Source organism: Marmota marmota, unplaced genomic scaffold, assembly GCF_001458135.2.
Source record: "Marmota marmota marmota unplaced genomic scaffold, marMar, whole genome shotgun sequence".
Classification (NCBI taxonomy): domain Eukaryota; kingdom Metazoa; phylum Chordata; class Mammalia; order Rodentia; family Sciuridae; genus Marmota; species Marmota marmota.
Window position 1 is genome coordinate 3354117 of NW_026000026.1, and position 23490 is coordinate 3377606.

General features: G+C 55.0%; 1 protein-coding gene across 2 annotated transcripts in view; it reads right to left on the minus strand.

The window, feature by feature from the left end:
* Phactr3 (phosphatase and actin regulator 3) overlaps window positions 1-23490 on the minus strand; it is a 172951-nt gene that overhangs the window by 13381 nt on the left and 136080 nt on the right. For both annotated transcript variants that reach the window (XM_048810719.1, XM_015478753.2), the window contains one exon: window positions 12602-12755. In XM_048810719.1, the coding sequence (XP_048666676.1) occupies window positions 12602-12755 (154 nt within the window). The remainder of the gene's footprint in view (window positions 1-12601; window positions 12756-23490) is intronic.

A 23490-nucleotide genomic window follows, 5' to 3' on the forward strand; every position in this document is an offset into this window, starting at 1 on the left:
AAGGGGGAGGGGAGGAGGGGGGAGAGGAGAGGCAGACTGCACCCACACAACAAAGCCCCCAGTCAGGGGCTGGGTGCACAGAGCGGTTCTGCAGGGAGGCGAGGTAGCTGTGCTTCCTCCTTCCTCAGTCCCTAGGAGGCGAGGCGTCAGATTTGCATTCTCTCCGCATCAGCACTGAGGGCCACCACATTGGCACAACCTTTGAACGGAAGCCCCAGCTTTGCCTCTGATCAGTGGGCTGATTTGGGCTACTGCCCTCCCCACATGCCCCTACAAACCAATAGGGTACTACGGGGGACCAGGACATTAAGCACAGCTGGAGCTGGCACACAAACAGGTGGCACTATGATGTCACTGCTATTATCCTCCAGTGTGCAGTGCCGAGGCTCCTCTCTTCCGCCTCAGGAAACGCCAAAGCCTCCAACCTGCCAGCAGCACTGCAGTCCAGGGAAGAAGGGCTCCTCCATCAGACTCACACCCTCCTCCCCCAGATGCCCACTCCCCCATCAGATGCCGCCCCTGCCAGGCACATGCCAGGGAGAAGCAGCCCTCAGTCCACACAAATGTGCCTCCTGCACAGGCTTCCTGAGCTAGGCAGCAGCTCCCCTGCTCACACCACCTGCCCTGGAGCCCAGTAGAGGGTCTGCTGAGTGCTGCCTTCTCCTCTGGGCTGCCCCGGGAGCAGTCCCCCAGAGTGGACCCTGGGGGCCGCTCCTGACATGGGAGAAGGCAGCAGCAGGTTGCAAAGGGCTCAGGGACCAAGGAAATAGAGACAGCACACATGGGTGACAGGGTGTCCTTCTCCCTTTCTTGTATAAAGTCCCTTGGGATGTCATTATTAATGCATATTTTAAACAAAAAGGTCACACCATGAATAGGCTGCTGCTGCCCAAGGCCTGTCTGCCTTGTCCACTGGCCGTGGGCTCCTTGACCCCTCGAGCCTCAGGTTTTCAATTCTGTACGTATTTCAGTGAAATTGACATTGAAATAGGTTGGAAATCATAATCTAGAGCGTATATGTTATTATATAATAATTACTATAATGTTATATAATTACATATTATATACTACATTTAAGTTTTGATAGGTGTTTTATTAATACATTATATTACTATTATATAACCATATTATATGCTAAATTTTTATAGGTATGTTAACATTACTACATTATACTATATCACTATTATGATTGTTATGTACTATATTTATTATAATTATACTGCTTTACATGCTATACTTTTATAAGTATTCTATTAATAATGCATTATAACTATGCTACCGTTAGGTATTAATATTATATGCTATATTGAAGATTTTTTGGGTAGCATATTAACATTAATACATCATAATAATGCTATTATATAATTATATGCTGTAATTTTTACATGTGTCCCACATTTCGGGGGATGGGAAGATCGGGTGCCCACAGGAAGGAGAGTCAGATCAAGATCAGGCTGCCCACCGCAGAGTCCAGCGTGTCCAGAATGTGCCCCAGGCCCTGGCCTGTGAGTGCAGGGCTGGGTCCAAGCCACCTCCAGCATGGCCTGGGAGTCGCAGCCCCTCAGGCTGTCAGCACGGGCCTCCACCAGCCGGGAACTGGAGGCTGCCTCCACTGCCTTTGCAGAGACGCCTCAGTAAGTCCTGGCCTTCCCTGAGCCCAATTTTGCAGCTTGGAGGTGAGACGCCCTACTTGCCCCAAGAGGTGGCCATGTACACCAAGCTGGTCCCTGGACTTAGTGTCTGGTGACTGCTCCCACTGGGCTGGCCACTGTAGTTTAGGACTCTAACCTTTCCTGAGTGAATAAGGGAAAACTGCCTCCCCAGACAACCCTAGGGAGAGCGGCTGACACACGGGGCCTCTCCTCCCAACAGCTTGGTCAGCCCATCCGCCAGGGCTCAGTGAGACCCGGAGAGCAGGACCCAAGAGTTTTGCAAAAGAGGAGGGGCCATGATGTGGGCCAGACTGGCCAACAGCAGGTGGAGCAGCTCTGAGGGGGTGACATGGGGCTGTCACTCTTGGGGCCTGCACATCCACCCCCAGGACGAGCTCTGGGGCTCTGCAAGCCAGGCCTCCCTGGCCTGCACTGCTGCAGAGCTCATGCGAGGAGGAAGCTGGCACAGCCACTGCCTGGCACCTCTCTCCCCAGGTCACACAGGTCACAAGGCTTCCACATGGCCTGCGAACCCCGATTCTGAGACTTGTCACTGACCACCGCTTACCTGCCAGGTGGGAAACTGAGTCAGGGACCTGCCAGACTTCAGCTCCCCCCCCTCCTGAGTGCACACCTCGCCACACTGCCTTCACCAACTCCTCAGTGACTCTGGAGGGGACTAGCGGTGGGCACATTATAGACCAGGGAAACCAAGGCGCAGAGAAACCGGGTACCCTGGGTCACGTGCACACAGGGAGGAGAGCGGAGCCGAGATCTTCCCATCTCAGGGCCGAGTGCCAGCCTACCAAGAAGCCCAGCTTCTCAGCACCTCTGATGCTGGTGCCCATCGACAAGCTGAGCCCCTTTGCTAGAACAACAAGAACCAAGACAACCAGAGTGCCAAGAACACAGCTATGGCAGGACACCTTCAATCAATGGTCCTGGGGAACTGGCCACAGGTAGGAGGAGGAGGAGACCCCCGGCTCACCACACGCTCAGGTCAAAATTGACTGAAGCACTAAATGTGAAACCCCAAACCGTAAAACAACTATGAGAAAACATGGAGCAAACACGCTATAACACGGATCTGGACAAAGATTTTTTTGGACAAGAATGTGAGAGCAGAGGCACCCAAAGACTGGAGTCCCATCCAGCTACAAAGCTCCACACGGCAAAAGCCATCAGCGCAGAGACTACCTGCAGCAGGCAAATATTTGCACGCTTCCTGTCCACAAAAGGATTAATATCCAGCACATAAGGAACCCAAGAGCCTTCATGCTGTATGTGAGCGCAGCCAGTGTGGCAAATAGTACGGAGTTTCCTCCAAAAATTAAAAGCAGAACTACCACAGGACCCAGCAACGCCACTGTGGGTAAGCCAAAGGCAAGTGCAATCAGTGTATCAGATTGGCCCCTGCGCCCCACGTTTACTACGGCACAACTCTCAACCGGCAAGACAGGGAACCTTCCAGTGCACCCAGCAGCGAGCAAACCGATAGAGAATGTGGTGCCCACACAGGAACATCCTTCAGCCAGAAAAACAAAGAAATCCTGTCACTTGTGGCAACAGAAAAGGACCTGGAGATCATGGTGCTAACGTAGGTGGGGGTCTGATTCAGATGGGGTCAATATATGTACTGCAGGTTCCTCATCACGGAGAAATGACAAGTGTTTGCAGTGATGGACAGGCCAGGTCTCCCAAGTTGATCGTACACAAAACACCTCACTGGACCCATAACAAAGTACAGTGACCTCTCATGAGTAAGGCAAGTGTCCCAGGGAATGCATTCGAATTTGCAAAAGGAAAACATCAGGGATGTTGGCGTTCTCTTTGTTCAATATTGTTGAATTATTGATAGCAAGCACACTTTGCTGGTGTAAGAATAAAAATAATGCTCCTGGACGTGGAAAGGAGCCAGGAGCACTAGTGCTCTGACACTAGGCGTGGCGTTCCGTGCACACCCAAGCCTCTTCCAGACGGCTGCTCTTCCTGCAGAGCACACTTGAGTCTGATGGTTGGCCTCAGATTGGGGCCCTGGCACTCCACCACTGACCCTGCAGGAACCATGGGCTTCTCTGGACTTCAACCTCCCTCTTTGCGGCAGGGTCAGCCCCTCAAGGTGTCTGGGAGACCTGGGGAGCCCAGGCGGAGCGCGGCTTTGTGCAAGCACTCAGGGTAGCTCTCTACAGCACAGCACCGTCCCTGCCCATCCCGCTCCTGCCCTGTTCTTCCTACCCATCTGGGCCCTGTACCCCCGACTCACCATGACCTCCCCAGGTCACTGTGTTGGCAACTCTTTCCCACCATGCAGTGGGGCTTCCCAGAGCCCCGGCCACCTTCTGCATCTCCAAGATGGCCTGCCTGCACATCCAGGGAACAGCCCACAGCACCCGAGTCTGGGGTTCTTTGGGCATTCCCGTCTCCTTCTGGACCACAGCTTCCTGAGGGTATGCCCCAGGCCTGCCCCAGCCCCCTCATCTAGAAAAGGCTTTGGCAACTAGGTAGTTACAGAGGCCAAGAGTGCATCTTGGCCTCGGCCACTCCTGAACGTCAGTCCTGGCCCCACCAGGTGGGCCACGGGGCGTGGACAACTTACTCCTTCTGATCTTCATTTCTCTCAAGGAGTGGGCTGCGTCATAGCCACGTCTCAGGATTGTTACAAGGATCTTAAGGAAACAACTATAAGCACCCACCGGGAAGCTGCAGGCCCTTGGTGACAGTTTATGGATTGTCCTGGATACGTGGCACTCAGGTGGCTGCTCCTCCCCACAGGAAGGCCAGGGCAGCAGTCAGCCACACACAGGCAACTTCAAGAACAGGAGGGACAAAGCTCTCCCAGGGCTGCAGTTCCAGCCCCATGGCCAGACCCTGGACACAGCCCAGCAGCCAGCTCAGCCCTGGGACTGCAGGTCCTCCCCACATCCAGCGCTCCCAGCAGAGGTCCCTCCAGGTCCACAGTCAGCTCCATGTCCAGCGGGGAATGAAAACAGGGCAGATGCCTTCCAGAGATAGGCACAGCTGGAAAACAGACGCCCCCCCCCCACCCCTTGGGATGCCCCTGCTGTTAGGGGAGGCTCCTTCCTGGGAGCACCACGCCTGCCCACAGCCAGCCTCAACCACAAGCAGCCGGGACTGCCCAGCACTGCAGCCTCCAGCAACTCCACGTGGACCCCGGGCAGGACCACAGGTGCGCGATGGCCCTCTACCCCCCGTCAGCCAATCCTGACCATCCCTGTGCTGACGTGAGAGGAGGCAGACGCCGAGCAGTGGACCAGGCGTCCCAGAGCCTGGAGAAAAGGGTCAGGAGGAGAACCCCACAGAGGGGACCCATGAGATGAGGCCCAGATGACAAGAGGAATGGGCCCTGAGAAGACCAGGGCCCAGAAGCCAGGTAGGGGGCCAGCCAGCTTCGGGAACCAAAGGAACGGAGGTTGTCCACATGGCCATCAGCAGCGTCCCCGCCCTCACAATCACCTTCAAGTCAGTCTCAGCCCACCAAGGGCTCAGCTGGGAGCCTGGCTGCCAGCCTCACCCCTGGCAGCCCCAGCTCCCCAAGCACCGGGGACACAGCCCCTCCCTCCAAGCCTGCCCCAGCCTCTTACGCTCGCTTAGCACCTGTCTCAAGCTGGTTCTGGCTACCATCAGCCTCCTGGGCAACCTCTCAGTTCTGCTTGCACTAACACCCCAGGAATCTGCAAGTCCCCTGGGTTCTACCTGTGTCCTTGGGGTCTAGGCCACCAGTATCTCACCTGGGGAGCTGTGGCGCCTGTGAGGATCCATGGCCTCCACACTGCCCTTTCTTGCCCAGCCTACACTGCAGGCAGACCTTCCTAGAACCCAGGGTGCACTGGAGCTCTGGTTCCCACTGTCCTCAGGACGCTGGCCAAGACCCCCAGGGAGGCCTGCGAGCCCACACCCTGCCCTCCAGCTTCACTTTCTGCTCCGTGCCCCACTGTGCGGACAGTGCCCAGTGCTGGCCCAGCACCAGGCCCTCAGCAGAGATGCCTTCCCCAGCTCAGGGTCCCAGCCCCCACACCCTCCCCACAGCACAGGCTCTGCCACAGCCCCTTACCCCAGCCCACCCCACAGGAAATTCGAAAACACCAAGATATGCTCTGTGACACAGTGGAAGTCAAGAAGTTAGCCCCACAGCACGCAGACGTGACCACATAGGGCAACGGGGTGAACACTCCACAGCTCACCCTCACATCACCAGGCCACGCCAGCTGCACACAGGGCCCAGAAGTGTCAAGCCAGCCACACACATGTCCCAGAGATGCTGTCCCAGAGCAGTTCTTCCTGAACTGGGGACGGTTGTGGTAATGTCCTGGACAAACAGGGCATGCTCCTATCTCCATGCTCTGCCCTCCAAGAGTCTGCCCTCTGTGGGGACACTCTGTGGACACCTGGTGCACCCATACAGAAGTGCCCGCACATGGCCTTGGGACTGACAGACTTGGGCCTGTGTGAGTGTCTGAGGGACATCTGGAGGCACTGGAGTGGGCACTTCCCTGCTTAGGAAATGTCCCTCGGCTGCCTAGCCTCCTGGGACCACCGCAAAATACAAGAGAAGTCCCAGTCATTGTGATAATTTGTGAAGCCACCCATGTGTCTAAGAAACCCTGGGCGATGGCTGGCTGCACCAAGAGTCCCCAGACTCTTGTCCTTCACTTGCTGGTCATGGCTTGTCCCTTTCTGCACCTCCGGGCAGCAGTGACAACGGCCTCTCTGGAGCCTTATGCCAAGACTTGGAGGGGAGGCTCAGGCGCACCCCGAGTGCTACATGGTTTCCACACAGCTCCTGCTTCCCTTCTGCCAGCCAGGCACAGTGGCCCGCTCTGGGCAAAGAGGAGCGACTACAGGCTTCCTGCCCATGCTCAGTGAACTTCCTGGGCACCAGGAACACCTGCATCCAGGAGGGGTCTTGCCAGATGTCCCCAGGACTCAGGTGAGTGTAGGGACATTCTTGGCACTCAACCTATCGGTTCCAGCTGGCCGTCACCTGCTCCCAAGCCTCTCTCAATGGTTCCCAGGACCCCCGGGAGACTCTGGCCATCTCACCCTCATTACTCCCCCTTCTACTCCGCTTCCAGGTGCCAACGACCATGGAATGGTTCAGTCTGCAGAGGAACAGGTCCTGAAGGGCACTGGAGTCACCCCCTGCTGGGGGGTCCGAGGGCACAGGCAGCACCTGGAGATGGAGTGTAAGGCAGGGGGCAGCTCTGGAGGAGGACCCGGACACTGACCCTCAGGATCCAGCACACACTGGCCTGCGGAGAGGCAGTCTCTCTCCTGACCACAGCCAAGGCCGCTAGGAAGTGGGAAGCCCAGAGCTCAGTCTCCCTTCGCTGCTGTGGCCGCACTCTCTGCTAAGTGCTCCTCCACGGCTTCTGCTCAGGACACCTCTTGGGAACGGTGAGGTCTGTCTCTTACCTTCTGCCCGAAAATCCCTCAGACACCCCCACGGGTGACCCCAGAGCCCAAGGAGACAAACATGTTTGCACACCTTGGGAAGCCATGTCCTCCCCTCTGAGACCTGTCCGTGTGCTGGGAGGGACTGCTCTTCCCTCTCTGAAGGCTCTGCAGCAACTGGAGCCTTCTGCAACTGGGGACGCTCCCAACGGGCTCGTGCCCAGAACCCACAGCCCAGGCCAGGCTTGGGCAGCTCTGCCGTGGAGGTGGGCGAGCTCTGTCCCCAGCCTGCTCCTGACACTGAGGGAGATGGTGGCCTCCCCATCACCTCCTGCTTTACCCACACAGAAGCCCTCGGCTCCAAATGGCAGCCCTGAAACCCCAGGTTATTAAGGAAGTCCTGCCGGCAGGAGCCCTGCAGGCTCCCAGAACAAGGAGAATTAGACTCGAGCCCCTTGTCTCCCTTGGGTTGTGTTTAGAAGGAAGCCCAGAGCCACCGTTCCCGGGAGCAGGCCAGGCGTCTCACCTGCACACAGGGAAGCCTGTGGGTCGATGAAAACAGCCACGTGCCCTCTCCATTGTAAACGTGACGTGAAGCCAGAGGGGGGACGCCAAAGGGGCACATGCCAATGGTGAAAGAGACACAGGTACAAACAGAACACCAGGATGGTGCCCTGACCTCTGACCTCCACCACCCAGGACTGCGGTGGACAGGCTCAAACCACGGGCAGCCCCTGCCTGTTCTCCAGGCTCCTTCGTGAGCTCCCCGAACGGAGGAAAGGACAGCCTCCGACCAGCAGAGGCCTAGAGGCCCAGGGACAGCGCCAACTCCATAGGTCTGACCCTCTCCCCTGCACCTTGCCATGCCCCTCCTCTGGCACAGGGCACCATGCCCCACTCAACTCCTGCTCTGCCTCCTCTGCAGCCCACCCACCTGACGGCCCTGGCCCCTGGCCCTGCAGCACTGGCACTGACAGCCTCCGCTGCCCACCCCAGCACAGCAGAGAGGTCTCAGGGCCCTTGGGGGGGCCAGCAGCAGCTCCCTGGCACCTACTTAAGGCTGCAGGGATCTGTCAGTGGATGGGTCAGGCTGTACCCCAGTATGCCCACAGCTGAGGGGGTGGGGTGAGGCCTCATCACCAGGGGCTGGCCTGGGCCCACTGGGGTGGTCAGGAGCACCCAGTGGACAGTGTGGAGGCCCTCACTGCCAGCCCCATGGCCCCTCTGGCCTCCCTCCATTCCCCTCTGCCTCAGCCTGATGTTGAACCTTCACAGCAGCAACCGAAACCAGGTGGCGGTAGAGGCCCTTGCCTCTGGGCTCCCGGTGGCCCTCACCCTCTCGCCCGCCAGGGAAGCCCACACCTTCAGCCACCAGAACCATGCTCCCCTCTCTGACGCCCACCCACCTACCTCCTGTGGCACTAGTCCCCGGGCCGTCCTCCTCAGCAGCTGGTTCCTGGTCTGTCTTTGCACCAGTTCTGTCGTTCGCTGAGATGTGCTTACTCATCTATGAGCCCGTCTGGCCATCTCTGCACCGCAGCACCTACCACCTGCACATCCCATGAACCCCGAATTTCTGACCCTAAAGTGTGCTCCCCAGGAGAGGTCTGAGGGCACGTGAAGCCCTAGGACGAGTCCTCTGCTCTGCCTCTCAAACGTCTGTCCTCTACCTTAAAACACCACCTCCAGTCACACACCCAGGCATTAACCATGGGCAGAGAGTACAATCAGAACCATCTCAGGACGGTGTGACACTGCTGCAGGACCGAGGGGGGACCCACATACACAGCGCCCAGGCCTCACCGTGCCCAGTGCAGAGCTTCAGGGCTGCCGGGGCTAGTGGATGAGGACTCAGCTAGACAAGGGGGCACAACGTCAGCCTCCCCTTAACACACTGTCTACCTGGGCCTTAGCCAGTGTCACTGGCTTTCCAAACTTGGATGCAAGATCGTGGCTGAAGCCTCAGCGTGGGGCGGCATCCCTGAGGACAAGGCCCCTGGCGCAGGGTGTTACAGCCGAGCTCCTCGTCGTCGTTTAGACACTAACATGATGAGTTAAATCACATTATGCAAACGTCCCGGGAGATCTCTGAAGGGAGGCAAAGACAAAGGGCCCAATTAGCCCACCCTGCAGACACACACAGAGCTCCTGGGAAGCCACATGGGACCTCGGGGGTCCTTTTTCAACTGCTGTTTCCTGTGTCTATTTGGTTGGCTTTCCAATTCTAAACATGGAGACAAATGTCCACCGGGCTGCTGCGTTCTAATCTAAGGTTTAAAACTGGTTAGGGGTCCAATGAGTAATGGGATAAATCTAGTCCCAGGGTCTATGGTTTTGGCACTTCTCAAATAAGAGGCTGTTAAGGTTTGATCTGCAGTGTCCCCCAAGGGCTCATGTGTTGAAGGTTTGGTCCCCAATGTGGCCTGGACCAGAGGTGGCACTCTAGGGAAATGGTTGGATCATGAGGTCTCCGACTCCTCAGTGGATTCCACCACGTGAGGGGTTAATACGTCCATAACTGCATGGGCCACTGGGAGGTGGGACATATTTGGAGGAAGCAGTTCTCTGGGACCTTCTGTCAAGGGTTCCTCTTCTCCCCAGTCCCTGCCTCTGCTCTGCAGTGCCCAGGAGCTGGGCAGCTTTGCTCCACCGTCCTCTGCTCCAAGATGTTTCTACCTTAAAGGCAGATGGCCAGGACTGAGCCTCGGAAAGCACGAGCCAAAATAAACCCTTCCACTCTGAAGAATTCTTGTGAGGCATTGGTCACAGTGATGCAAAGGACCTTGCAGGTGATCCTAGGCAGCCCCAACTCTCCCAGTGTCCCTGTGCATCCATGGCTGGGGCGGGCTCCCGCTTCCCTTGTCCCCAGTGCCATCATGACGACTATGGTAGTACTTTTGGACCCCTTGTGCTATCATTATTTATGTGTATTTTTTGTTTAAGTCCAGTCCCTTAATATTTCAGTCTGAAAGAGAACTTTTTCAAATAGACAAGCCTTTTCCAGGTCACAGTTAGAAGGCAAGGGTGGGTAAAGACCTGCAGGCGGGGCACTTTTCACACAAGGCAGTTAAAGTGATAGGAGCGCCTGGTCCCACAACCACTACCTGACTGTAAACAGCTCTCCTGCCACCTGGCCACGCCCGCTCTTTCACACAGCAGCGACGCTGGCCACAGTGACTCCATGGCTGAGTCAAGGAGGTGCAACACAGTGTGGCCACAAAGCTGAAAGTGGTCACTACCTGGCCCTTCACGGTGAAAGTCCATCAGCTCCTGAAGTACAGATCTGACAACCTTAACTACACCAAGCCATCTGCACACTCAGGAAAAGCATTCAGCAATGAAAACAGTTTCTGACTACAGCTCAACTCACCATGTCTCAGCTTCAAGGTTCTGCTGTCCCTGGGCCAGTGAGCCGTGCTCACACCAGGCAGCAAGGCAGCCCCCGTCAGCTGTGTCCACCAGGTGCACAGGGGAACCACCCACCTGTCCAGTGACGTCAGCCGCGCTGCCTGCTCTGCAGGCCTGGGGTACTGATGCATTTCCATCTCACCCTGTTGTGGCCCCAGTGACCCCAGTGTAGGTCAAGGGACCTCTGCAAGCCACACACAGGGAGGAGGACCCAGCACCTGAGGAACTGGGGCCCAATGAGCAGTGCAGCCCCGCTGACCATGAGCTGCTGGGATGACTTGAGAACTTTAGGCCAAGTTCAGGAGGAGGAGGAGGAGGCAGAGGAGGAGGCGGAAGCGGAAAAATGTCCCAGGTCAAGAGGGGCCAGAGAGATGGAAAGCCAAAGCCCGGACCCCCAGTCCCACCACTGCGGGGCAGAAAGGAACCCCAAGGCGGCTGCAGCCCCTGGGCACTCTGGGGAGGGAAACGGTGCAGCAGCTTCCAACAGCCTGGTGACACCATGTCCCTCCCCACCCCATGTCACGGGGGCTGGACAACCTCACTCCCAGCAGGCTAATGAGGCCAGGGGTTGCCCAGCCTCTCCAGAGTGGAGCATTCACCAAGGACACTCAAGTCCTGCACCTCAAACTTTCAAAGCTCCTTGACCGGGAGCCATGGCCACCTTGGATTCCTTGACCTGGATCTGGGCCCCAGGCCATCACAGCCCCAGAGCTTAGGGCAGGGGCAGCAAAGGGGCTGGAGGCTGGGCTCCAGGTCTCTAGGGCTGCAGCAGCAGCGGCCACCAGGGTTTACTAGGCACAGCAGCACTCAGGGGAGCGCAGTGGGTTCTCAGGATCTCCCACACACTCTCAGGGGCTTTGAGAGAGCCAGCACGCACCTCACAGCCGGGCGGGTACTCGCCAACATGTCCTGATCATCAGTGCAAACCAGGGTCTGTGGCTTCCAGAGCCCACCGTGCCTCAGCCCCCAGCACCTGCAGCAGGCCTGGGCCACACCGAGCAGCCTCGTCTGCAGGGAGCCAGGAGGCTGGCATCACCCCTGCTGCACAGCTGAGAAACCCAGGCCAGAGGCACATGGGGCACCAGCGCTGAGGGGAGGTCCAGGGAGCAGAGACGAGTCACCACCTGAGCAGTTCTGACAGCCTGTCTCCCCCTGCAGGGAGACAACTCTGGGTTGGAAGAGGGAAGGGTGGGCTGGGGGCGTCCAGCTGTGTATAGGAGGGGAAGAGGGAGAGGAGGGTGCTGCACACCAGGACTGCAGTGGGGGCTCCCTGGGTGCTTCCTTGGTCCAGAGACACAAGACAACTGGGACTGCCATCGGGCCCCACCTTAAGCCCTCGCCTGCTAGAAGAGCCCAGTTTTCCTGTGTTGGGTAATGCCCACTGGGCCACTCTGGGCTGACCTCAGGCAGTAGCCACAGCTGGGACTGGGATAGGGAGCAAGCTCTGGGTGTCCTGGCCCCAGTGGCTCTGGCACAGGGAAAGCAACCTGGGAGGCCGCCGGCTCTTGAAAGCCACCACATTTCACAGTCCAACCCCTAATTTCTGGCCACTCTGCCTTCCAGAACATTCAGCCACCAGCATGCAGTAGCCCACTGCTCAGCCCCTTAGCACAGTCATCTCCACCGGGAGTTGGGGCTGGGTGGGGAGGTACAGAAGGTGCTTATTCATGGTTCTGGGCCACAGACTGACCCGGTGAACACACCCTCCTCCACAATGTGTGTGCGTGTGTGTATGTGTGTACACATGCGTGTATGTATGCGCAGGTGTGCATATGTGAGTACAGTTTTTCTTGGAAAACTCAGAGGCTCTGGCAGTATCAGGCCAGACAACCTCATTCTCATAGGAAACCAGTGGGAGGTGAATGGGAACTGCTCCCACCAGAGCCTGTGCAAGGCATGTCCCTCCGGCTGTCCACCACAGGAGTGCTTCCCCTGCAGGGGGGTGGGGGAAACTCTGGGATGGTCTAATTGCCATGGGAAGGAACAGAGGCCAGAACGCTCAGCAGAGCTAGCCAGCCAGTGCCGAGGCGTGAGGACATGGCACAGACCCCCAGCGCCCAGGGGAGGCAGGATTTCAGAGACCTTGAGGCTGTGACCAGCCTCCACCCCGTCCGCACGGTGCCACTTACTTGGAGAGTTTCATTTCAATCTGCTGCCGAATTTCCTGCCTTTCCTCGTCCGTCCTCCTGGGGAAAATGTTCCTGTCCTCCAGCTCCTGCCTGCTTGGCCGGTTCCTCAGCTTCACCGCCAGCAGCTCCTTCTTGCATTTCCTGGGCAGGGTTCCTAAGAGACCCATCAGGGGACAGGGAGATAAGGGGACAAAGAAAACAGGTCTTAGAGGAGTGCTGGAGTAACACAGCCTGCAGGAGGAGGGGGTCTGGGGCGGAGGGAGGGAGGGAGGGAGCTGGAAGGACCCAGTGTGCCAGCCCAGGGGCCTAATGCCACCAAGCCAGTTCACCAGCCCCCACTAGGCCACACGCTCCACAGGTCGGGGAGCATGCATCTAGGTCACAGGGACAGCCCTGGTTGGTACCTGCAGCACCCATTTTTTTTTTTCCAAAGATGTCTAAGTTTGGGCTGTAAATCACACAGCAACTGCCTCCATAGCAGCCATCGCCCCGTCCCTAGGGTGGCACTGACCTCCTGCCTGCCTGCCCACCCCCTTCTGACCAAGTGAGTCTTATACTCCTAGCAGGTCCCACCTCCAGGGTCCATAGTCTCCTACCCTCTGCCTACCCCAGCTCCGCCCGGGCCATCCAGGGTTGGCCTCCTTCAGAACAGTGCGATGTGGCTGGAGTCAGTCCCCATCACACCGCCTGCCTTGTCCCTTCCTCAACTGACATCTTCTTCTTGGCCAGTTCATCATCTGTCTCCTCCCCTGGGCTTTGAATTCAGCGACAGCCCACTCTCCCTGCATCCTGGAAGGGACTGGGAGGTAGGCCACCATGCGGCGTCACAGCTGGACGAGCATCTGGCTGTCACAGGTGTTTTGATAGTTTATAAATGACCTACTTATAGAGCCATGAGGAGTCTGAAGGAGTCAGGGGTTTTTCAATTCGTCTCCAAGGTCTTGGGACAAGTCCTTCATGGATGCTGAGGGTCCAATACCCGGCAAGGGGAGGACGGCCATTTTCCATGAACCACAGTGTGCTGAGCCAGGAAACCACCGAACGCGGTTTAATCATTTTAGCTTTTGATAAAACGAGTCTGTAAGGCTACACAAACGTCTCGGGATTGTCACAAACTTTCCATGTATTTGTTCTTAATGGGCAGAAGAGCCTTTTGCTGGAGATACCCAGAGGTAAGTGGGGGCCCACCCCCAGGAGCCTCTGTGCAGTGGCCAGCATTACCATCTGCTATACCTCCAGCCTCTGGGGCTATGAGGAGGGCACACAGTAGGGCCACATCCAGACCTTCTGCACCATCTTCATGAGGAACCTGCAGGCTACCAGATGTTCACCAAGAAGTTACCAGATTTTGCTAAAAACTTAAAAGCCATAAAAAGGAGATTTCCAGAAAAATGGCTGCAAGACTTTTGATGACTTTGATCCTTCTAACCAACCTCCCTTAAGGAGCGCCGTGTCTAACCGGGAGCAGGAAGGAGCAGCTCAGAAATGAGGCCAGACCTTCTCTCCACGTGCACCCTTTCCTCTCCATGTCCTGAGACCTGGAAACCCCACTCCCAGGAGCCGGCCTCCCAAAATAAATGGGGCAAGTGCATAAAAAGCACATAAAAGGACACGGAAGTAGGTAGAGTAAGAGATTAAACACAATGTGAACGTCCACAAGAGGGCGCCTGCTAGGCCTTGGAACGTCTGCTCCATCTGGGAGTGGTGCTCCCGTGAGAAGGGAGGGCAAGGAAAGCCAGCGGGTCCTGGAGGAAGGCAAACTGTAATAAGCCACAGTACACACGAGGGCGCCATGTGTATGCGTTCAGTTCTGCAAACATGCGCTGTTTTATTACAGATTGGCCCAGGAAAGCCAGGGGTTGATCGTATTACTTACACATTTTGATTTCCTGTGATTTATTTTGTGAATAAACAGTTTCCTTATGTAATTTCTAAAAAGAGTGTCAGTGATGTCAGTGAAATGAGGGAAAGCAACAAGAGAACAATGACTTAATAAAAATTATCAGGATCGACATTTTCAAACCTTTGGAAATCAATCGAAGGGGTGCAGCAATGCGGGTTGCTCATTCAAGGACACCGGCTGCATCTTGGGAAAGCACAATGCTGGTGCCTTCGCCCCAGGTACCGCAGCAGCCCCAAAGCAAGGAAGCCATCGTGGCCGGGGCCCCGCCTCGCCTTCCACACTCCACACCACCACGAGCAGGACACAGTGTCCAGCCCTGGGCACATCAGCTCCCATTACCCACCCCAGGGAGGCCAAGAACATCACGGAGAATCGCAGACCCCAGCTGCCCGAGATCACCCCATCATGGATGCTGTCTCTCGAAGGCTCTTCTCTTGTCTCCCAGGGCAGAGCCTGGAGCCCTCTCACTGCAGTGCCATGTCTCCATTCCCTTTGCCGATTCCCCTTGGACCAGCGTGACCAAGGCAGCAGGAGGGTGTGATTAGCCCTGGCCGAGCTCTGCTTCTATGTAAGGATCTTAAAAGCCAGACCTGGATGAGTTAGACAGCTTCCCCGTAATTCAGCTGCTTCCCAGAATAAAACTCAAGAATATTTATAGGGATAAGAAAGTGTCCAACAGCCACGGAACTCAAGCGAGTCACAGTGTGAGACAGTCAAGAATCGGCACACTGCACAGCGGCAGGAAGGAGCTCTGTGACCCCCAGACATGACAAAGACAACGGTGCTGAGGCCATCGCCGTCAGAGCCAGCTGTGGGGAGAAGGTCAGTCAGGCACAGTGCCAGGAGGAGACATGGGCCACACGCTCAAAGTGCTGGGAGAGGAAACCTGAGGGCTTCTTGCTCGGCAAAATATCTGTCAATATGAAGGCAAAATAAACATCCTTCTGCACATAGAAAGCTCCAAGACTAATCACCCAGAAGGGCACTGGGAGAAATGACAGAAGTCAGGGCAGAAGGAAACGACACAGATGGGAACGTAATCTGAGCGAAGGACAGAGTCACAAACAAGGTGACCACAGTGTCAGCATGTGACGTCTTACTTCATTCTGTAAGAGAACTGCTCATCAATACAGCCCGGGGCTCAGAGTGTCCAGGTCAAGTGGACGACAGCCCCAGGACAGAGGCTGTAGGGGAGAGGGGTGCAGCATGAGGCCACTGGGCAGAGGCCGCGTCCCTGGCTGAAGGGGCTCAGTGATAACAGAGGTGCACACAACAAACACAGCAAACAGCACCAGGACAGCAAAACCCGGTAATGGTTCAAAAGCCAACGGAGGCGGCAAAATGGAATGGCCAAGATCACCCATCCAGAAAGGGGCGGAGAGAGCAGAGAGGAGTGAGGATCCCATGCAGCAAACAGATTCAGACCAACGGCATGAAATGTAAGTATTCTGGACGCCCCGATTAAAGGCCAGCAACTTCAGGATGGTAAGCAGGACCAAGCTACCTGGTGCCCGCAGAACACACACTTCAGCCACAGACACAAAAGGGAAAGACTCACCATCCGCACACTAGTCAGAGTAAGTGGAAATGTGTCGGCAGGTAAGGAAGAGCCCGAGGAAAGGCCACCTCATAGCATTAGGTGACATCCCCCGGAGGGTGTTAGACTCTCAGAACGGGTGAACCTCCTGAAAACTTCAAAATGCACATACGGAAACCCATAGAACCGAGAATATGTGAACCCACGTTAGAGCTGGAGACGCCAAAGCCCCGTCTGAATCAGCACAGGACAAGCGGACAGAACATTTGGGGATGGGGAAGAAGACACCATCCACTGCCAGGCTCATCCACGCTCCCGACGCTCCACCAACAGAAGGTCACAGGTTCGTCTCAGGCAGGGGTGCACACAAGACATAGGCAGACCCCACTGTGGAGCATAAACAAGCCTCAGCAAATCTCCAGGGACTCGGGTTCTGTGACTAGAGTGAAATCCAGCTCTTTGGAAAAATACTCAAATATTTGGAAACTAAATTTCAAAATTTCCAAATAATGCATCGTTCCAAGAAGAAATCAAAGAGGAAATAAGAAATTATTCTGAAGCAAATGAACACACAGTGTACTCACATGTGCCCCGGGGGACATTTACAGCAATGAACGCCTGTATGACAAGTGTCTCAGATCATGACTGCAGCGTCCATCTTCAGAAACTCAAAAAAGAAGAGCAAAGTCAACTGCATGGGTAGAGGCGAGAAATGAGGATGATCAGAGCAGAAACCAACGAAATCAAGACCAGAAAAGCAACAAGGTCGTGGACACCAACGCCTGGTTCTCTGAGAAGATTGGTAGACTGATGACACCCTGGACAGGCTGATCAGGAGGGTGGCCAGCGCAGGAGCTGGAGAGACATCAGCGGATTCTGCGATACTAAAAAGCTACCAGGAAGTACTCCAAGCCACTTTATGCCAATACATTTGACCATTCAGATTAGATGAACAAACGGAAAAGACACAGGCTGCCAAAACTCAGTCGGGGAGATCCGTGACCAGCACAGACCTCTGTCTAGTAAACACAGTTTCAGTTCAACCTCCCCGCCCCCACACACACACACACCCTGGAGCCCCAGAGCAATGAAGCAGTGATTTCTACAAAACATTGAAGAAATAAATAAAACTAATAAACTAATATTCTACAAATAATTCCAGGTGATCAAAAAGAAAGAAATACTCCACGGGTCATCCTGGGAAGCCAGAATAAATAGCCCCCACACAGGAAATACCCAGCGGGTTCCTGGGAAGCCAGAAGTTACTTTGGAAGCCAAACCAGAAAAAGATACCATCTCCTAAGGACACTGGCACAAAATTTTAAACCAAAACTTAGCAAATCAAATCCCATAATTTATAAAAATGGTAGTAATCGTGACCAAACGGGTTTTTCACCCAGGAAGGCAAGATGGGTTCACCATTCAGAAAACACTGACAAGCTCAAAAAAGGAAGCCACAGGTCACCTTCCTAGACAAGGGGAAAGCATGTGACGACATCCTGCCACCACTACCCTGCAGACAAATGAGAAGACCCACAACAAACAACAATAAAAAGAAAAAACCAGAGACGTCCTCAGCCAGCTGAGGCCCTCTGCAAACCACAGGATGCTGATGGGGCTGGGGGAGAACCTCCCACTGAGACCACCTCAGGACAAGGCCTTCCAGCCTCAGCTCTGGGAGGCCCCGGGCAGGGCAGGGAGCAGGAACAGGACACAGCAGGTCCACACAGGAAAAGAGGAAACAAAGTTGTCTTTATTCATGGTCCTTTATGTTGAACAGCCACGGATCCACAAAAACACTGCCGGAAGAGGTGAGTGAGCTCAGAGAGGGAGCAGGTGCAGTCAGGTGAGAGTCAGCTGTATTCCACATGTCAGCAAGACAATCAACTGGAGTAAAAATGATAGATAAATAGCCCCCACACAGGAAATACCCAGCAGGTTCCTGACAACAGATGTGAGATTCTTGTGCATTAAAAACTAGGAAGCATTTGCTGAGGAAGTGTTAAATGACTCAAATAAATGAAAGGACATACCAGGTTCCTGCGGCAAAAGACCAAACGTCATTCAGGTGACAGTTCTCCCCCAAAATCATCTTAAATTCAACATGATCTCAATCAAATCCCAACAGGGTGTGGTATGCGTGTGCTCGTGTGTGTATAAACTGATTCTAAAATTCATATGGAAGTACAAAGGACATAGATTAGTCAAAACCACTTTTTAAAAAGGCAAAAATGGAGAATTAACGCTACTTGGTTTCAAAACATAGTATAAAGCTACAGTAAGCAAGGCAGGGATGTTGGAGTACAGATAAACAACTGCTCCACAGAACCAAATAGAAAGGTCCGGAATTGAGTCACACAAGTACCAACAATCAATTTTTGACAAAGGTGCAAAATATTTCAATGAAGAAAGTGTATTTCTATTTCTTTCCAACTAACAGTCTTAGGCAACTGCATATGCCTTTGTGAATGGTAAGCTTTGATTCCTAACTCAGACCCTGCACAACAACGAATGCAAATGAATCATAGATGCAAATGCAAAACAAGATACGAAGCTGTGGGTGAGGAGAAAGCCTTTGGGACCTTGGGCTTGGCAAAGATTTCCAAGATACACAACCCACAGCATGAGCCACGGAGGAACGAATGGATAGATTAGACTTCACCATGATAGTGACTCTGCTCCTCAAAGGCCGCAGTATTAAAGAGCAACCCACACACTGGGATAGATGTTTGCCAAGCACGTATCTGATAATGGACTTGTATCTGGAATCTTTCAAAGAAACTCTCAAAACATAAGAAAACAAACAAGCTCATTCTGAAAAAGTGGACAAGATATTTGAATAGACATTTCACCAAAGAAGATCCAGTGGGAAATAAGCATATGAAGCGATGCTCCTCCTCGTGAATCACTGCGCACACGCGAATAAAACCACTCAAGGTGCCCTAGAGTGAGGGACCTGGAGGAAGGGGACTCCAGGGCACAGCTGCTGAGAAGGCAAGAGGCCAGGGCCACCTGGAAAAGGACGTTTAGGGTCTCAAAAAGTTAAACACCTGCCTCATGATCCAGCCTTTCCACTCCCAGGCAGGGCAGGCCTCCGTCCTCCAAGACTCAGGGGCCAACTGTGGTCTCTGGGAACCGCCCGAGTAACAGGTCCAGAGCAGGGCTCAGCCACAGAGGGAAGGGTCAGCTCCGCTGCGACACAGACTGATCTCAGAGCACTTAACAGGAGAGGAAGCTGACAGGGTCACATATTTATACACATTCTGGAAAGCACGGGCAGGTCCGTGTCATAGAAAGCTCGTACCCTGCAGCCTGGGGACGGAGAAGATGGCATGTAGAAGCTGGAGGGACGACCACAAGGAAACTGGGGGGACGATAGATAAGCCTCTTAACTGTGGTGATGGCACCTACTAAGCACTACAGACCTCATTGTGTTGACTTTTGGGTGTGTAGTCTTCTAGGTGCCACTGACACCTCAAGAAAGCTGCATAAAACAGGAACCCTCCAAGGAGCAGTAAGATCTTGTTTTTAAGTGACCTTCTCACATCCCCTCTGTTCAGCCTTCCTATCCCAGTGAGAGCAGGGGCTGGCCCTCTTGCTGTGGTCGAGGACAGGTTTTCCCTGCCCCCCTCCAGCCCCGCATCCTCCCCCACCTGCTCTCTGCAGGAGCTCCCTCTCTGTTCCTGGAGTGTGCCCCCGCCTGCTGCCTGCCTGCCCCGTCTTGGTACCTGAGGTTTCCCTTCCTCAGAATTTTTTCTGCACAGCTAGCTGCCTTCCATGTCACCTCCTAGGGTCCCACATCTGATCAGCCTATGTGGCTGCCTGTCACTGCCCATCAACAAGGATGTGCATCACTACACATACCCCAGTCTGCATGCACTCTGTCTGCCTGGGACCTGCACTGTCCACGAAACTGGGCTCCAGGACAGGTAAGAACCTCGTTATCTTGATCTCACTCTGCTCCAGGCCCCCAGAAGGGCCAGGCACACAGCAGGTGCTCAGATTAATCAATGTGGACAGGGTGGACCCGCCCATGCTTCTGAGGACCCTCACCTTCTCCCGATTGTGCTGGACAGTGCTGCTCCAGAAAAACCGCATCTGGTTCCTTAAGTAAATACCAGTTGATTGTATAGAGAGAACTTAACACCAGTTGACGGTGCAGAGATCTCCACAGCACCTGTCACCTGCTATAGGCCCTCCATGAGCACCTGTCACCTGCTATAGGCCCTCCATAAGCACCTACTAAGTGCTACAGGCTTTCCATGAGCACCTGTCAATCACCTGCTACAGGCCTCCATAAGCTCCTGTCACCTGCAGAGGCCTTTCATGAGCACCTGCCTGCTGTCCAGCAGTGTCAAGCACCAGGCCGAGCGCACTGGCCACGCTGTTGTCATTCTTCAGGACAGCCCTGGCAGGTCCTGGGGGCAGCTTCCTGCCCAGCCAGCTGCTCATCCTGCAGACAGACAGCAGGTGGCCAGAAGCTGCCCTTGCTACCCTCCCCAGCAGGGCCTTGTGACATTGGCACAGTTGACTTGTCATGTTCTCAAAGTAATTCTCAAAGAGAAGATCCCTACATCCCTTCCTCGGGGCCCCAGGGCTCCAAGAGAAGAGTCCTTCTGGAGACCACACTGCGGGGACCCACGGGAGCTAACCCCGAGTGGCTGTTCAGGACCCAGCTGAGGCTCCCAGATGCCAGGTGGACTCCATTCTATGGGCAGGAGCAGGGCAAAGGGGCGGAGGCTTTCGGATGGGGAGAGTGCGGGCGAAACACTGAACTAACTTAGAAGATGGAAAACAACGGTGGAAGGACATTCCCGTCTCTGAATCCAAATAGCACTGACAACCCAGACGCAGGATGTCTCACTACCCACAAGGAAATAGGAACTGCCCCTTCCGTCTGGCCATCCCCGTTCCACCAGAAGTAGGGGATGCAGACGAGACAACGGAGACAAAGCAGCTTGTGGCTCTGACCTCGTGTATCACAGTAGCATAACACACTAGGACATGCTCACCTGAGGGACACTTAGACCACTGTCTTCTGCATATGTGCTATGGCTCATGCTCATGAGCATGGAGGAGGCACAGGTAAACACTTGTGAAAGACCCTAAGGTGGACAGGCTTGAGCTCACCGGGACCAGTACAGCTCTGCCCCAGCCCTGTGTCCCTCCTCTCAGCCAGGGGCCCGGCACCTGCTCCCCCAGGCATTCATCCAGGGCCATCGCCGATTCCCTGTGTCTCCCCAGCTCTGTCCACTCCTCTTCTCTGCCTCCGTCTCCTCCAGTAGGACTGAAGTACCCCCAAACAGCCTCTGTGGAGTTTAGGGCTTCAACCTGAGAACTCTGCAGACCCGACAGAGCTGGCCTGAGGGTTATACACAACGTTCTTAGGACTGCCGAGCAGTTGACAGGTGCTCATGGAGGACTCTATGTGGCCGAGTTAGACACAGGACAAATGTACCTCACCACACCGAAAGCCATAATAAGAGCCCACTGCGAGCACACTCAGAGGGGAAGGCCAAGAGCTTTCCTCTAGGATCAGGAAAAAGACAAGCAGCCCCCTCCCACTGCTCCGTGAGAGGCACTGGATGTTCTCTCGAGGGCAACTAGAGAAGAAGCATACCCCGGCAGGGAAGGAAGGATGCCACCTGCTGATGACGTGACCTGGTACAGAGCCCCCCGAAGGTCTGCACCAGCCAGCTGAGCACCCACGAGCAGGTCCTGCAAAGTCCGAGGACACAAAGTCAGCAAACAAGCATTGGCGCCTTTCTTTATGTTAGCAGCGAACTACCTGAAAGAAAGGGATTGAGAAACCAGTTCCACTCACAATGGCAAAAAGAACACTGAGGGTGAAATTGGACCAAGAAATGAAAGATCTACTGAAAACTACAAACCAGTCATGAAAGAAGTAGTTGATGATTCAATCAATGGAAAGGAATCTGGGTTCATGGGTTGGAAGAATCAGTATCCCTTCAGAGTCCATGCACCCAAAATGTCCTCAGTCAGTGTCATCGCTATCCAAATTTCAATATCGTTTTCACAGAAATAGAAAAAAACAATCCTAAAGGCAACCACAAAGACCCCAAGTATTGGGGTCACCTGATAGTGGAATGCAGCAAGCCAGAGGCATCACAGTGCTGACTTCAAACCCTCGTGCAAAGCTGAGCGGTCGACAGAATGGCGCTGCGTAAAGACAGGTCAGCCCTGAACTGGACTGCCCAGAATGAGCTCAAGCCGTCAAGGTCAGTTGTCAGGAGCACACAAAGGGGAAACCTGGATATGCACCTCCTCACTCTGGGCAGGAGGAGAGGGGCTCATCCCACAGCACCCACAGAAGTCAATGGGAAAAGGACTGAACGCCCCAGCCCATGCCCCGAAACTGTGAAGCCACCAGAAGAGACAGGGGAAATGCCGCACAGTGTCTGGGAAACATTTTTGTATGTGACCCCAAAAGTAAAGGCACAAAAACAAAAGCAAGAACAAATGAGATCGCACTGTCAAGAACTTGTGCACAGCAAGGGGACAGAGAGGCGAGACGCCACAGGTGGGGGGTGGCACGAGCAGTGTTTTCGGCCTCCAAAACACTCTGAATCCAGACAACGCCAAGAAATAAGGGCCCGACAGAAAAGGGGGACGGACAGACAGACACAAACCCAACAAGATGCACAAACCAGGGGACTTGTAAGGTGACACGGGGAGACGCAGGAGAAGCCACAGGAAGTGTCCCCTCACACCTGTTGGGATGGCTGCTTCCCAAAGACGAGCTCCGGGATGTGGAGAGGGTCCTTGTGTGCCTCGGACGGCAGCGAGAGGCAGCACACCCATCGTGGGAAACGGAGCGGGGTTCTCAGAAAACCAGCAGGGGCACCATCCTGCGATCCAGCGATCCCGTCCCCGGTAAATGACCAAAGGAACAGAGACCCCTGTGCCTAAGCTGCTGCTCCCCTGTGCTCCTCTCAGCGCCAACCTCCACACTACCACGTCCATCATGGGATGGACGGAGACGATGGTATGGTGAACACACAATGGGATGCCACCCAGCCTTGGAAAGGAAGGAACTGTCATCTGTGACTGCAGGGATGGGCCCGAGGACATCACGCCAAGTGAAATAAGGCAGGACAGACAGACGAGCTGTGTGGGATGCCTCTAGGTTCTAGGGAACCTAGAAAAGTCTAACCCCCAGGGGGAGGGGGAGGGGGGAGAAAGAGGGAGGGAAGGGGGAGGAAGGGGGCAGGAAGAGGGAGGGAAGGGAGAGGGAAGGGAGAGGGAAGGGAGAGGGAAGGGAGAGGGAAGGGGGAGAGGGAGGGGGGAGGAGGGAAGGGGAGGAGGGAGGGGGGAGGAGGGAGGGGAGGAGGGAGGGGGAGGAGGGAGGGGGAGGGAGGGGGAGGGGGAGGAGGGAGGGAGGGGGAGGGGGAGGGAGGAGGGAGGGGGAGGGGAGGGGGAGGAGGAGGA